Below are 15,474 nucleotides of genomic sequence, written 5' to 3'. Positions count from 1 at the left end.
TTTCAGTTAGTAGGAGCTTTTAATTGATATTAAGTACCTTGTTTTCTTAGTACGTGGGTTTGCAACTGCTCATTTCATCTAAACATATAGGTGATTCTTGGTAGATTATAAATAATTTTTTCTAATAATTATAGACATGAGATTACATATAAGTAATATGTGTATATTCCTTTTTTAGTTTGTATAATTCTCGAAATGACCATTTTTTTTTTCAGTAGTGTTGTCATTGTTCTAGTTTAATTTTTATTTATATAAATAAAACTGCAGTAAATATTTGGATTTTAGTTGTCATTGTTCTAGTTTAATTTTTATTTGTATAAATAAAACTGTAGTGAATATTTGGATTTTATTAATATAAAATTTTAATATATTATTCAATTTTATTTTGATATATTTTAATTTTATACCATTTTATTTATTTATTTATTATTTTTTTCATTCATACAACTTTATATTAATTATTCTATATAATTTTATTTTTAAAAATATTTTTTTAATTATAACGAATGAATTTATAGATGAAATCTATCTATTGATATTTTTTAAAGAGCTTGAGTGTTTAGATTTATAGTAACGATTTTTTTAAAATATTTTTTATTTAAAAATATATCAAAATAAAAAAATTAATATTAGTATGTTAAAATAATTTTAAAATAAAAAAATATTAATTTAAAAAGATATTTTTAAAATACAAAAACTAACAGATACTAATATAAACCAGTAGAGAGTGTTTTGCCTCATCTCTAAATGCAAACGCGAAGAGTACTGAAGGAGAGTTCAGCTACGCCTGGTGATTTTGAGAAGCCAAGCACAGACCAGTCTCTTGTGTACCCCAGAGAAATAGGAGGCAAATCCCTTCATCATATCTATCCAATTTCCCTCCGAATGACCTCTTAATTGAAGAGATTCTTCAAAGGTTAACCACCCTCCAAACCTGCCTGCAAGAATTGGTCCTCTCTAATCTCCACTCCTTTTGCTTGTCGCTTTACAACTCACCATCTCAATCATCAGTACAAGCAAACCCATTTCCATTTTCATCAGTTATTGGACTGAATTTGGAATACCTCAGTGTGATTATTATGTGTAATCCATTTCCAACGCAATGGGTTGCGCTCCCTTTGCTTGAACCTGATGAAGACAATAGAGTCCAGATGTGGGATCTGTTTCTGAACCTTATTATTCCCAAGATGACAAGGGAGAATGCACTATCAATTCCAGTTATCGGTCTAGGGTAGTCCAATTTGATAGAGTAGAATCTCTGCAAATAGTTTTGAGAACATATGGGTCAGAAACTCAACAATGGTATAGACCAGTTCTTGGAGGTTCAAGGTATAGATGGTATATTCTATTGTAGCCTCCAATGGGAGGTTGTTTTGCTACAACGGAGAGCATATTATTTCTTACGATCCCTTCAATCCTGACCTATCCACATTCATTGATTGCTCCTATAAATTCCACAAAAAATTTCGTGGATTTCAACTGTTTATTGATTGGGGGTGTGTCAGGGCTTTCTGCGGATGATGCTATCGGTGCTATCGGCATGTCATGGCAATGTTGAGGCTTTGGCTATTGGGGCAATCAAAGATTATCCTACTTGGGAATGGAGCTTGGTGGATAAGGTTTATCTTGACAGAAGGATACCTTGCTCGAAAAAAAACCTGATGGCAACAAGTACACTCTACGACCACAAGGTTTCCACTCAAGTGATGCGGCTATCGTGGTGGCGGTCCATTAAGGTTTAACTCACATTCTTTCTGAAGTTTACAGTCACTAAATCTGAGTGCATTTTTCTGTGCAATCTACAAAACTACACCACTGCCATAGCAAGAATGTTCTTAGCTGGCCAAACCTTAACTACTTTTTCCTAGGCTGTCTTTGGTTTATGCTACTGATGAAGGAAATCTTCACCGGAAAAACCTCTTCAAGACTACTTCTCTAACTGATCTAAGCTGTTAAATACACCATTGAAATGCCAGTAGAAGGAGCAGGGAAAGTGCAGTCTCATGCCCACCAGCAGGTCCAGCGCACCCCACTTCCACAAGGCGGCTGCTTTGCATAATCGACAAATTTAAGAAATGTGGAAAACCTCAAGTTGGACTAGAAAATTCAAAGGCATCATACAAAACGTTGGATGTATTACGCTATAGGGTCCAGAGGCTTAATTATCTAATCCTTAATTAATCTATTTTATTTATATCTTATCAACAACAAGGATTACTTTTCCATTCAAACCCCAAATCTGAGACGGCAAAATGCAAATGCTCTTTGTACTTGGTCATCATAGCTTACATTGTTCATCATTGACTGCGGTCCTATTTATGTATGGTCTTTCCAATTAGGACAAATCTCTTTCCTAATTACATCCGCCCCTCGTTAATATTATTGATTGTGTCCCTTGAAAGAGTCCAATCGGCAAGGTTTAAAATCGAGTTTCAATTGTAAAATCTTGTGTTTCATCTTTAGACCAAGGATGATTCCTAAATGCAAGAAATTTTTGTTCCATGCGATGTATTCATACGAAATGCATATTGACTTTCTTATTGTCAACATACGAAATATATGTGCGTATAATTGATTACTTTTTCTGGCAAAGGATATTTAATTTAAGTTTAATTTATATATTAATCGGATTAAATCTTTCTTTCATTCAATTTTTAATTAGATATTTTTTTTTATTTACGTTGAGTGTTCGGGTCAGCTTGCACGCACCACGACTAATCCCCACGACCCACTGAACACCCTGCAAATCCAATAGGCATGTAAGGCATCGCGGGGGTGACAGGCATGCACGTCAGGGCTCGAACCCAGGTGCAGTGTAAGGAGACAAGCCCCTTCCACCGCTAAACCAAGCCCTAGAATACTTTAATTAGACATATTATTTGTATGAGAGTGAGTTTCTTTAATGTTTGACTTCAAAATTTCAATTTTAAAATTTTGTTTCGATGATTCTTAGATGCAAGAAATCCGTCAAAGAAATTGATGGCAAACTATCCTCTAGCAAATAGCGTGATGGACATATTTCTTTGTACAATTTGCCAAAATACAAACAAGGAAAGTCACAAGCATCTTCGAGAATTTAATGCTATATAAAATTTGTAAATAATCATAATTGTGGCTGTGGTGACCGCACTTTGGATATTGTGTTATCTTTTGTGGTTAATATTAATTATAAATAAATAAAAACTCCCATCGCTACAATAAAGGGGACCTACCCACCATATTGTACGTATATACCTTGGAACTTATTTCTTCCTTCTTGCTCTCATTTTCTTCTTGCACAGTTATATGTTAGCGGCTCAACGGTGGCTTCAACAGGTTGATTTGACCCTTCAAGGTAAAATGGAAGGTATCCACTGATTTTTGCATGAAAAAAACGTTCCATGGTGTAATTAGGGCACTGTAATGAATGAGTGAAAAGTCTAGAATTGGAAAAGGATGCCACCATTGAAGCTTAACTGCTGTCATTATGATTAAGAGAGTGAATCCATGATAGGGTTGGGTTTTGGCAAAATATTTCCTATCGGAAAACAAAAGCTGCCCACTGTGACATCATTATTTCAAAGCCAAGATATGTATTACACATTTCACCGTACGACTAAACACATTAAAAAATTCAGCTTAAATAATAAAAAATAATTTAATTAGTTAAATTTTAAATTTTAAAAAAATTTATTAATTTAAATTTTATAAATTTTAAAATTACTTGAGAATTACATTATTATTAACTTTAAAAAATATATAATTAGTTAAGATATACATAAATTAACTCAAATATTCATATTAATAAATAAAAAATTACATCTTGACTTTTCTTCTCAACTTGCTTTAAAGGTGTGTTTATTTTTATTTTTATTTTTCAAATTATTTATGAAATTAATTTTTAATTTTTTTTAATTAATATTTTTTAATTATTTTTTTAATAATTCAGATATGTTCATGTTGAAAACTAAAAGAAAAATCCAAAAAAAATATTATTTTATTATATTTTCAATTAAAAGTTGTTTTTTACAAAAAGACTATGCGCCATTTTACTAAGCAAACACTTTGTTCATAAAGAAGGGTTAGAAGCAAAAACAAACATATGAATTCTAAAATTCAAAGTGATTAAAAGAGATTTATATAGTTAAATAATATGATCTAAAAAATTAAGTTTGAAAGGTTGGGCTTAAATAGTTATGTTGAGCTCAACAAAAACTCAAAATAAATCCAGGCTTATTGCATGGTTTCATGGCCTATTGAGCTTAGGCATGTTGCATGAAAAATTAAGGTTTTTTTTGCTGTTCAATTAGGCTCGAAACACAAGTTTTTTTTGTTTTAAAACTACTAATAAATCTTGATACATGAAAAATGTAACCTTGTTAACTCACAGTATATATCAATAATCTCTGCAATTTATTTACCATGTTAGCAAGGTATCATTAAATAGTATTATTCCCTAGGTCCTGTATTCCCATCATTTTCTTTAATACAAGCAAACTTTCGTCCGTCAAAATCATTAAAAAAAAAAAAGAAAAGCAAAAGCTAAATCTCCGTGTTCACACATTAATAGTTTCCAATTTTCGTGTGTCACACATAATACTCAATTATCTGTTATATATATTGCCACACAAGGCCTACGACTCTTCAATCGTCCACGCCACCACTTCCCACTTCCCACTCCCCCCCTCTGCCCTTTCACATTTCCTATCCCCATCGCTCAATTTCAACCCTGCAAACCATCCCATGGACCCCACCATTTCATTCCAGGCCAGAAAAAACTTAGGGCAGCAACAAAAAAATCCCCAATCTATATAATCATAAAGAATCAGTCCCAGAACTTCAAATTTTTGTTACCTTATTCTCAACCTTTCTCTTGCTTAACATGCTAGCCTCCTACTAGCTTCCTTTACTATAATCTAACACCACAACATACATACAGCATAAAAAATTGACAAGAAAATCAGTGTTTTAGATTAGCATTTTACCTCTTCGATAAGGAAAAAGGCATTAAACAATGTACAAACGTAGAACTATACACTTATATATAACAAGAATATTCAAGATGAGTTTAAGGGGTGGCCTTGGCTCCCACATTTAAGGGGGGGGGGGGATTGAAATCCCTCCTAGTCTTGCTTATAATTTCAATTAAGTTCTATGAAATGGCTCCTCCAAATATATATATATATAAACTTACCCCCCCATTCCCACATCCTGCAGGTTTAATTGTCCCTATTCTTATATGTTCTTACCACTATGAACCATCAATTTCAATGCACGAGTTTTCATGCTTCAATATTCTTAAAATAATTGGTAAATTTTTAACTCTTGTAATCATTTTTTTTTAAATATAATATAGTTTCAAATTCTAAAAAGTTAGATATGATAAAACTAAAATCTTGTTAAATTAGTGATAAACTAACAATTTTTTAACATTAAAACATAAATTAATTTAATCAGTCGTTAAATAGATTGGAAATCCATTTGTAGTTATCATAAATCTATTTTAGCTACGATAAAATAGAGAGAAGGAAATCACCGAGAAATTTTATAACAGCCTCCTTTCTTACCACGTCTCGTTTGAAGCCCACCGCATGACATAAGCAATGAGCTACAAAGACAATCGACGACCCAATCAAAACTTGCCATGTCAGAATCCAAATATAACCCAAATCACGTCCAGATTCAATGAACCTTAGAACGCGCAATTTCTTCGGTCATTATTTAATGCCCCTCGTCTCTAACCCATCTGTCCTACAGACTCCTCACGGAAAGAGAAGAAAAGCTTAGAAATTTTCACTTTGTAATTCAGGACGTCTTGATCTTGTTCGATAAATCTTGCTATGGCATTGAGTGTTAGTTCTTCTTCTTCGATTTCTGCTTCTGGTTTTTCACGTTCTAGTCAAGAACTTAAAGGTAGTGGAAGTTTTTACCTTTTTGAGCTTTTTTTGTGAAATTTTTTGATGGGGTTTTGTTTTTTGTTGATTTTAAGAAATGGGTTTGATTTGTTTCTTTTTTTGGTGTTTTCAGTACCCCATTTTGGTTCTTTTAAGCTGTTAGAACGGCCAACAACATTTGTTAATGTTTCTTCACAAAGACGCTGTGCTGTAAAGCCTTTAAATGCTGAGCCTAAAAGGAATGGTTCTGTTATTCCTCTCGCTGCAACTATCGCTGCTCCAGGTGGGTTTTTTTTTTATCCGGTTGCTCGAAAGCTGACCTGTTGATGTTGTTTTGGGGGTGTGACTAATGGGGTTTTGTGTTTTTTCATGGGATTTGCAGAGATTGCAGAGAAAGTAGAGGTGGAGGAAGATTATGAGACGTTAGCTAAGGAGCTTGCAAATGGTTCTCCTTTGGAAATTATGGATAAGGCACTTGAGAAATTTGGGGATGACATTGCTATTGCTTTCAGGTACCTAATTTTGTGAAAATTTAATGTTCGTGGAATTATGTAAATGTTGGATTTGTTTGGTTTTGATTTTTAAAATTACAACTTGTTGAATATGATAATTGTGGATGTACAATTATTGCAGTAGAATATTCCTTTTGTGTGGCGGATCTTTGTTGTTCTCTTATTGGTTCACCCGAGGGGGTAAATTTTCAAATTTTCCGTTAGATTGAAACCACATATTTTAGTTGCTATTATTTAACTCTGATGTGAAAGAGGTTGATTTGTCTTAGAGGGTTCATCAACAGAAGTTATTTAACTGGGACCAATCAGTAATTTGAGCTGATGTTTAGTATGTCTCTGTCAGTGTGTATTGTTTTGATTATCAATTATAGATCCATCGACTATACACTTAAAAACATATTTCAGATAATGCAAACTCATGAATCTGTAAATGTCCTCTGGATTTTGCTTTGAAATTTAATGGTTGCTAAGTGCTTAATCAGATTCTGACTTTGTTGTCAAGAGTGAAGTTTTGAAATACTTGTTGTTAACTAGTTTTTATTGTAATGCAGTGGTGCCGAAGATGTTGCTTTGATTGAGTATGCAAAGTTGACTGGGCGACGGTTCAGGGTGTTCAGCCTGGATACAGGGAGATTGAACCCAGAAACATACCATTTCTTTGACCAAGTTGAGAAGCACTATGGCATTCGAATTGAGTACATGTTTCCAGATGCTGTTGAAGTTCAAGCTTTAGTAAGGAACAAGGGTTTGTTCTCCTTTTACGAGGATGGGCATCAGGAGTGCTGCCGTGTCAGGAAGGTGAGACCCTTGAGGCGGGCACTGAAGGGGCTTCGGGCCTGGATCACTGGCCAAAGGAAGGATCAATCTCCAGGGACGAGGTCTGAAATTCCAGTTGTTCAGGTGGACCCGGTTTTTGAGGGATTGGATGGTGGGGCTGGAAGCCTGATCAAGTGGAATCCAATGGCAAATGTTGAGGGACAAGATGTATGGAAGTTCCTTCGAACCATGGATGTGCCTGTGAACTCATTGCATTCAAAGGGATACATCTCTATTGGTTGCGAGCCTTGCACAAGGCCAGTTCTTCCTGGCCAACATGAGAGAGAAGGAAGGTGGTGGTGGGAGGATGCCACAGCTAAGGAATGTGGTCTTCATAAAGGAAATCTGAAACAGGGTGACGCTGCCCAACTTAATGGCAATGGAAACGGGGCTGTCCATGCAAATGGGGCTGCCACTGTTGCTGATATTTTCAACTCTGAGAATTTGGTCAATTTGAGCAGGCCCGGAATCGAGAACTTAATAAAATTAGAGAACAGAAAGGAACCATGGCTTGTGGTGCTCTACGCCCCATGGTGCCAATTTTGCCAAGGTATGGAAGCATCCTATGTTGAATTGGCCGATAAGTTATCAGGGAGTGGAGTGAAGGTGGGAAAATTCAGGGCAGATGGCGATCAGAAGGAATTCTCAAAGCAAGAATTACAGCTAGGAAGTTTTCCAACAATCCTTTTCTTCCCTGAACACTCATCTCGCCCAATCAAGTACCCCTCTGAGAAAAGGGACGTGGATTCATTGATGACTTTTGTGAATGCTCTCCGGTAAAACCCTCGACTTCAGTTTCAACGGTGAGTGGGAATGGTGGAGGCACGGAGCCTCATTTTTCAGCATTTCTTAATTGTTTGCTCCCAGCACTGGCGCACACAAATGTATCTTTGGTCTATTTGTATAGTGTTGCTATAGTATAGTGTCTTCTCTTAATCATCTTGTCCTTTTAATTTGTATTTCTCGAGCCAGAATTTTGATGGTTGTGTTTTGTAGTAAAAATTGTTTAGGTGGAAAACCAATAAAATGCTGCCTGCTAGATAATGAGTACCATTGTTGTTTGCATTTGTCAATGAATGTCCTGATCTCTCACCATGAGTCAAGACTTGGTCACATTGAATCATTGTATTTTTTAACATCATCAGTAGGATTAATGTTTCACTTTGAAGGGATTGGATTCCTAGGCGTAAGAACTTCGAAATTGCTCAAACGTGTTTTTTTTTTTTCCTTCCTTTGGGTGGTCTCTTTTGCCAGCCCTAGGTTCATTCCCGGTCTTTAAGTTTTGCCAGCTTCAAAGTACAGACCAGATGATTTTTTTAAGCTGTCCAACACATAACTTGCTTACATCCTAGTGGTTTTTCAGCGACGGAGGTCTTTGTGTTCTGGTGATTTGGATTCTTGAGATTATAGATTTATGACAAAGATGGTCTCTCTCTCTTCCATTCTAGTGGAAGTGTTCATCAAGACTAAATTATTGAGAACACGTTAAACACAGTTAAAATGACCAAATTCGATGGTTGATGATTAATTTCAATTAAGATTAAGCGCAAAATCAGAACTAATGTGCTTCTAATTCAAGTGGTGATGGTCCCTTGATAGTTTCAAAGAGGTCACGATTAAGAGACCACAGGTACAATTTCTAGCAAAGCTAAGAACACGTAACTTGCTTACACCCCATTCTAGAGGATACTCAAGTTAACCCCTAATCCTTGCTGTGATGGTTAGAGTAAATTTCCTGTCAACGGATATTTTTGTCATGAAATCCACATCTCAATGACCTAATTGTATTTTTAAAGCCTTGGGATATTTATTTTCGGAGATAGTGAGCGTTATTGGAGAAGTAATGGCGGGTTTTCAGAGATTTGCTGTTTTTGCTTCAATGTCTGAAAACCGAACGTTGTCGAGGCATGGTAATGTTGAATCTTGGGCGAAGAAGCTCGTGACAGAAAACGTATTGAGCTTGAGTGATTAGCTACAACCATCACAGAATGGAGATATTTTGCTGCCTGATCTCTCGAATTTGATTTTGCACAGAATGTGACGCAAAAATGAACTCTCGAATGCAGTCGAAATATTCATCAACTTGCTCTCGATCCAAGTTTCTGTTCGCTCAAATACGTGGTTGGACATGGCGTTAGAGGTTTTTAACTGCAGGAGCAAGATTGTTTTATTTAAAAATATGTTGGACTAATATTTTTTTTTAAATATAATTTTAATATCAGTTAATTTTTTTCTTAAAAACATCTTTTCACGGAGAAACAAACTATGCCTTAAGTGCATTGATTTAATACCTAATTTTATTTAAAAATAAATAAATAAAAATCATGTCGAAGAGAAAATATTGAATCCCCTACTTTTTAGATCAACCTCGACGAAACCAGCCAGTTTAACCCGTTCAAAGGAATCAATGATACCTTTTAGGTTTTTTGTTTTCATTTTAATTTTAATTATTAATTATCTCTTGAAGTGAATGTCAGCTCCCCCCACCCAGAGCACGCGGCGGACATCCCGCCTCTCTCACCACCAACGGTGGTCTCTCCCTCCTATAACAGTCACTCAACATCCTCTTCCCTCCATGCCGACAACACAAAACCGACCAAAAATACCATAGATCAGACTGGACAGCAACCCGAAGCCTCCATCTCCAGCGCCGTCACCAACAGCCACCGGCGAACCATAGTCTTCATATTGGTTTTGATTGTTTAAATTAGTCTTCTTCCTTCTTATCGTGCTAGATCCACTCACAGTTTTCTTTTTCTTTTTTTATTTGTTGCTTCTACTCCTTCGCCAGCCAAATTGTCTCCCTTTTTCGTCCACTTTGGATTTCATTATTCAAAAATAGTCTTCCTCCTTGCTTTATATCGTGCTGATCACTACTCGATTTTTTACTTTTTTCTTAATTGCTGTTTTAAAAAAAGTATAAATTATATTTTATGATATTAATTAAATTAACACTTTCAAAACTATTATTATCAAGGCAAGAAGCAATTTCAATGTTTTATGTAGTAATAAAATTTGATTTATTTAAATAAATTACTCCAAATATTATAGGATTAATTAAGACGGGAAAAGATATAACTATCCAATAAAAATTGATAAATAATAGAAGGCTAGACTCCATTGTTTTTTTTAATTAATGGAAGTGTTTAATTAGCTTATTCAAATCATAATTAATCTTATAAGTTTTAAAATTAATAATTATATAAATCTCTAATAATTATTATATAAATAACTAAAAATTTAAATTTAAAATCACAAAATAAATTTTTTAATCTTAAATTTTTATCATTTAATCACCACCTAGAAAATTGAACTCTACCGATTTTATCATCAAAGGTGGCAAGAGACGGGCGAGATGATGAAGGGGGGTAACAAGAACCACCATTTTCGATGCAGAAGCTGTGATTGTGGAGGAACTCAGGAACTTCTTCATTCATGATATTGGCATGTTTTTTTCCCTTCAAGCAAGTATTCAAAGAATATATTAACGATAATTAATGTTAAAACCAGGTTGCGATCACGCTTGGTCAAAATAGTTAACAGTTTTCTTTCTTTTTTTATTTGTTGCTTTTACTCCTTCCCCAGCCAAATTGTCTCCCTTTTTTGTCCACTTTGGATTTCATTATTCGAAAATAGTCTTCCTCCTTGCTTTATATCGTGCTGATCACTACTCGATTTTTTACTTTTTTCTTAATTGCTGTTTTAAAAAAAGTATAAATTATATTTTATGATATTAATTAAATTAACACTTTCAAAACTATTATTATCAAGGCAAGAAGCAATTTCAATGTTTTATGTAGTAATAAAATTTGATTTATTTAAATAAATTACTCCAAATATTATAGGATTAATTAAGACGGGAAAAGATATAACTATCCAATAAAAATTGATAAATAATAGAAAGCTAGCAACACATAATGGACTCCATTGTTTTTTTTTTAATTAATGGAAGTGTTTAGTCAGCTTGTTCGAATTATAATTAATTTTATAAGTCCTCAAATTAATAATTATATAAGTTTCTAATGATCATTATACAAATAACTAAAAATTTGAATTTAAAATCACAAAATAAATCTTGAACTCTACCGATTTTATCATCAAAGGTGGCAAGAGACGGGCGAGATGATGAAGGGGGGTAACAAGAACCACCATTTTCGATGCAGAAGCTGTGATTGTGGAGGAACTCAGGAACTTCTTCATTCATGATATTGGCATGTTTTTTTCCCTTCAAGCAAGGCTGCGATCACGCTTGGTCAAAATAGTCTTTGAAATTTCAATTACACACCAAGCAACTATACATATAAAGCAGTTTGGAATTTTTATTACGCCAAGCAACAATACATGAACATATACGTAGATGAGAATCAATGGCTGGGTCAGGTTATACAGGAGACCCATTTGGCTCCGCATTTGTCATGCCATGATCTGCATCTGCTTCGATAAATGCAGTGTATAAACTCGCATATGCTTGCAGAACTGCATTGTAAAGACCCCCGAGTACTTGCACAGCTGCATTGTATAGAGATTCATACAGTTGTAACAATTCCCCACGCAAAGTATATGCTACCCGTATAAAAAACAAGACCCTATGAGATAAAAAGCAGGCACCCAATCTTCGGGAAAAGGATTGTGATTAGTAGAACAAGGGCGAGAATTCCGGGCGGAAAATTGGAGCGGGCAGCAATTGATTTGAAGTGATCGGCTTCAAGTGCAGCTTCGCATGCACTCCCTACAACATGGATGAGCACGGCAACAAAGAACACGGTTATGATAGGATTGTCTGGGTTACTTAAATGAGAGAGAGTTCCATATCTAAATTGGATGAAAGTAAACAGCACTCCAACGAGAGGGAAGAAACTCGCATGCCTGTCCATTCCCTAATGAAGTTAGAGAATGAAACTGCTTTAGACTCCAGAAACAAGCAATAAATCTAGGAAGTTGAACTAAAAGAGTGATCAGCATGAAAACAAATGCCGAACTACTTGCAGTGTTTATTTTGAAGGGGAAGGGCGGAGAAAGAGAAGGGAGGGGCGGGGCTGCCCTCAACCATACATGCCACATGATCCATGCCAAACAAAAGCCCATAAACAGACTTGGTTGATTCAAAAAATGAAAGCCGCTTATTCTGGTTTTGAACTTGATGCAGTTGCAGAGCATCCATGAAGCATCTACCATGCTATATTACTGCCAAACTCATATGCACATCTACCATCGCAAATGTAAAACCAGGGCATTATTGTTTCAAGCAAAAGATCAAAAAATCATACTAGAGATCCATCTACCAACAGCAAGGCCTGAGGCAAGGAGCTGTGGCTTGCTGAAACTCATTGATCACAACACAAGAAGCAGAAAAGAGATGGGTTTGTGAAAGAGCCTATAGGTAACGGGTTGTTTGATTCTTAACGATTGTAACTCTTGATTCTTTTGAGCTCTTCTCCCTAAAGCCCCCAGTTTCTTAAACCATAACAGAGAATTCTTGACCAAATTGCACCCATTTGGATGCCATTTCAAGACCTGATTTCTGCATAGTTTTGCTACCAACGAATTCTACAAGCAAAAGTTGTTCCCAAACACGAGCATTTGCTAAATTGAAGAATTGAAATCAATTTTCCCATGCAATCCAAACAGAAGTGCCTAGAAACATAACTGCAGATATTATGCATTATGTTGTTGAGCCTAGACACATCGCAGAAGTGCCTTCTTATTCTAAGGAGCCAGTAGCCAGATGTTTAGTGTTTTGTGAGAAGCATAGCGAGTTCCAATAAAGGAGGGGGAGATGCTAAGATGAATATGACAGGTACTGAGTCAGGAACATAGGAAACACTGTCCTAGGATCAGTGACAAGGACGGGGTTGCAGGAGATTCTAAGATTCATATGACAGGTGCGAAGTCAGGAATGGAGGATAACATTGGAAAAGGATCCATAGCAAGGCAGGAAGGGGCTGCATCCCTATCAAAAACTTGATTTCCCTTCTGAAAGAATTTGAGAGGGATAACTCTAGAATTGTTTACCGACAATTTATCACACTCACCGCTTAAAAAATGCAAAGAAAGATAAGAATGGTTCTGGTTGATTGCCCTAATTCCTTCTCTCCTCTCCTATCTCTGCACAGTTCAACTAAGAAACTTCATCCCTATCCCTGTGCATGAAATCTCATCATCCATATCTTCTTATTCTAAATATTACCCAAATACCCATGAATTCATCACTGATTTAATTAACTCTTGATTCTTTTGAGCTCTTCTACCTAAAGCCCCCAGTTTCTTAAACCATAACTTCATTTATGGGACGGAAACCAAGTTCTTACACTTTTCACATGTATCTATACAAGAAATCTTAATAATTCTACACCAGAAAGAGACTACAGACAACATTGATGTAATGTTATTTATAAAAAGAGTATTTAATCGGTGATGTCTAGATTAACTTGAATTAAAATGGTTTAACAAGTCTAACTGATGACTTATGTCATGCCCCTAAATACATAAAATTATTGAGGAGAAATATACTTTTTTAATAATACATTTCTTTATCGTTTTAACAAAAACATCATTTTTAAATGTAAACACTATCTTTAAATAAAAATAACAACAGGTTTTAAAGAAATCAAAATAGTGTTTAAATATTTGAACTAGGAAATGTTTTTTAATAAATATAATAAAATCATGTTATAATTTTATTTAGGTTTTAAGAGGGAAAACTTTATTTTCATTAAATATTCATGATATTTCTTTTTTGCCATATTAGGTACATATTTTTTTAAAAAAAAATTATCATTCTTATCAATTCATGATAGAAATATAAAAAAAGCTCTCATAAAATAATTCTTATAATTTTATTTAGGTTTTAAGAGTGAAAACTTTATTTTCATTAAATATTCGTGATATTTCTTTTTTTCCATATTAGGTACATATTTTTTAAAAAACAATTATCATTCTTATCAATTCATGATAAAAATATAAAAAAAGCTCTCATAAAATAATTATTATCAGGTATATAATTGTTAACAAAATTATTCAATAAAAATGACAAAACTCAATAATAACTTAAATAAAATGGCAAAGTTTTTTTTTTTCTAACGCGTTTCAACCAAAATATTAAAAAGAAAAATGAAAACAAAAATATAAAGGGGAAACGCGGGACCTTTTTACGTGTCACCCTCATAGTTCAAAAAATATGCTAGTTTTTTTAACTTGATTTTCCTATTAAATAAATTACTCCAAATATGTTGATAAATATTGATTCATTAAGGCAGAAGAAGAAATTACCGTCCATTAAAAATGGATAAATAATGGAAAGAAAAGTCAGCAACATATAATATACATTTTATTTTATTTTTGTTGAAGGTAGCAAGACATAGGTGAGAGCTTATTTAGTCTAAAAGTGATAGATTAAGAAGTTAGATTTTGAGTTACAATGGCTAATTCAGATATTAAGCAGAAAAAAATTTAAAAAAAATTAATATTTTATATAAAAAAAATTAAAAAAATAATTTATTTAAATATAGACTATACATATTTTAAATAATAAAATTTAAAATATTATTTGTAAAAAAAATTTATCCTAGGTTAAAAAAATACTAACTTATTTTTTTAAGTAAAAATATTTAAACTAAAAAAAATTTTTCTTCTATTTAAAAAAAAACTATAATTTTTTTCTTAAAAATATAAAATATATATATTAAAAGGCTTCTAATTACACATTAAAAATATATATATATATATATATATATTAAAATTTAAAAGAAAAACCACTAACCAACTAAAAAATATAAAACAAAACAGAGACTTTAACTACAAGAAAAAAACATTTAAAAAAAAATAAAACAGGTGCCCACTAAGCTTAGTTAAGTCATGACTCAACCTGGCAAGATCGTTTTAACCATTTTTTTCTTTTCGTGCAGACCGTAGTTTAATAACTCGGTTGGGAGGGTGACGATAAGAAAGAGTAACAAGATCATTTTCAACGTTGACGCTGTAATTGTGGAGGAACTCAGGAGCATCTTCATCCTTAAAATAGGCTTTTTGGAATTTTTTTCTTAAAGCAAGTATTCAAACAATATATCGACTATAATGTTAAAACCAAGTTGCAGCCATGCTGGTAAAAATAGCACTTGTAATTTCAATTCACCAAGCAACCATATAGATATATATATAGATTGATAGATAGATAGATATATAGACAACAGACTTGCACCAGCCAACTATATATATATATATATACAGACAGCAGTCTTACACCAACCGCACATGGATAATAGTATTTGCAACAT

At 33.8% G+C, this 15,474-nt stretch overlaps 1 protein-coding gene across 1 annotated transcript; it reads left to right on the top strand.

Annotated features, from left to right (window-relative positions):
* Positions 1-5,717: 5,717 nt before the first annotated feature.
* On the top strand, positions 5,718-8,334 carry LOC105134776 (5'-adenylylsulfate reductase 3, chloroplastic-like). Its single transcript, XM_011039314.1, has 4 exons — positions 5,718-5,892; positions 6,007-6,156; positions 6,256-6,385; positions 6,937-8,334. Exons 1-4 carry the CDS (start codon positions 5,820-5,822, stop codon positions 7,979-7,981), a joined length of 1,398 nt encoding a protein of 465 aa, XP_011037616.1. The 5' UTR covers positions 5,718-5,819; the 3' UTR covers positions 7,982-8,334.
* The last annotated feature ends 7,140 nt before the right edge of the window (positions 8,335-15,474 follow it).

This window comes from Populus euphratica, unplaced genomic scaffold (assembly GCF_000495115.2).
Source record: "Populus euphratica unplaced genomic scaffold, PopEup_1.0 scaffold120.1, whole genome shotgun sequence".
Classification (NCBI taxonomy): Eukaryota; Viridiplantae; Streptophyta; class Magnoliopsida; order Malpighiales; family Salicaceae; genus Populus; species Populus euphratica.
This window is presented reverse-complemented; position numbering and strand designations above follow the sequence as displayed.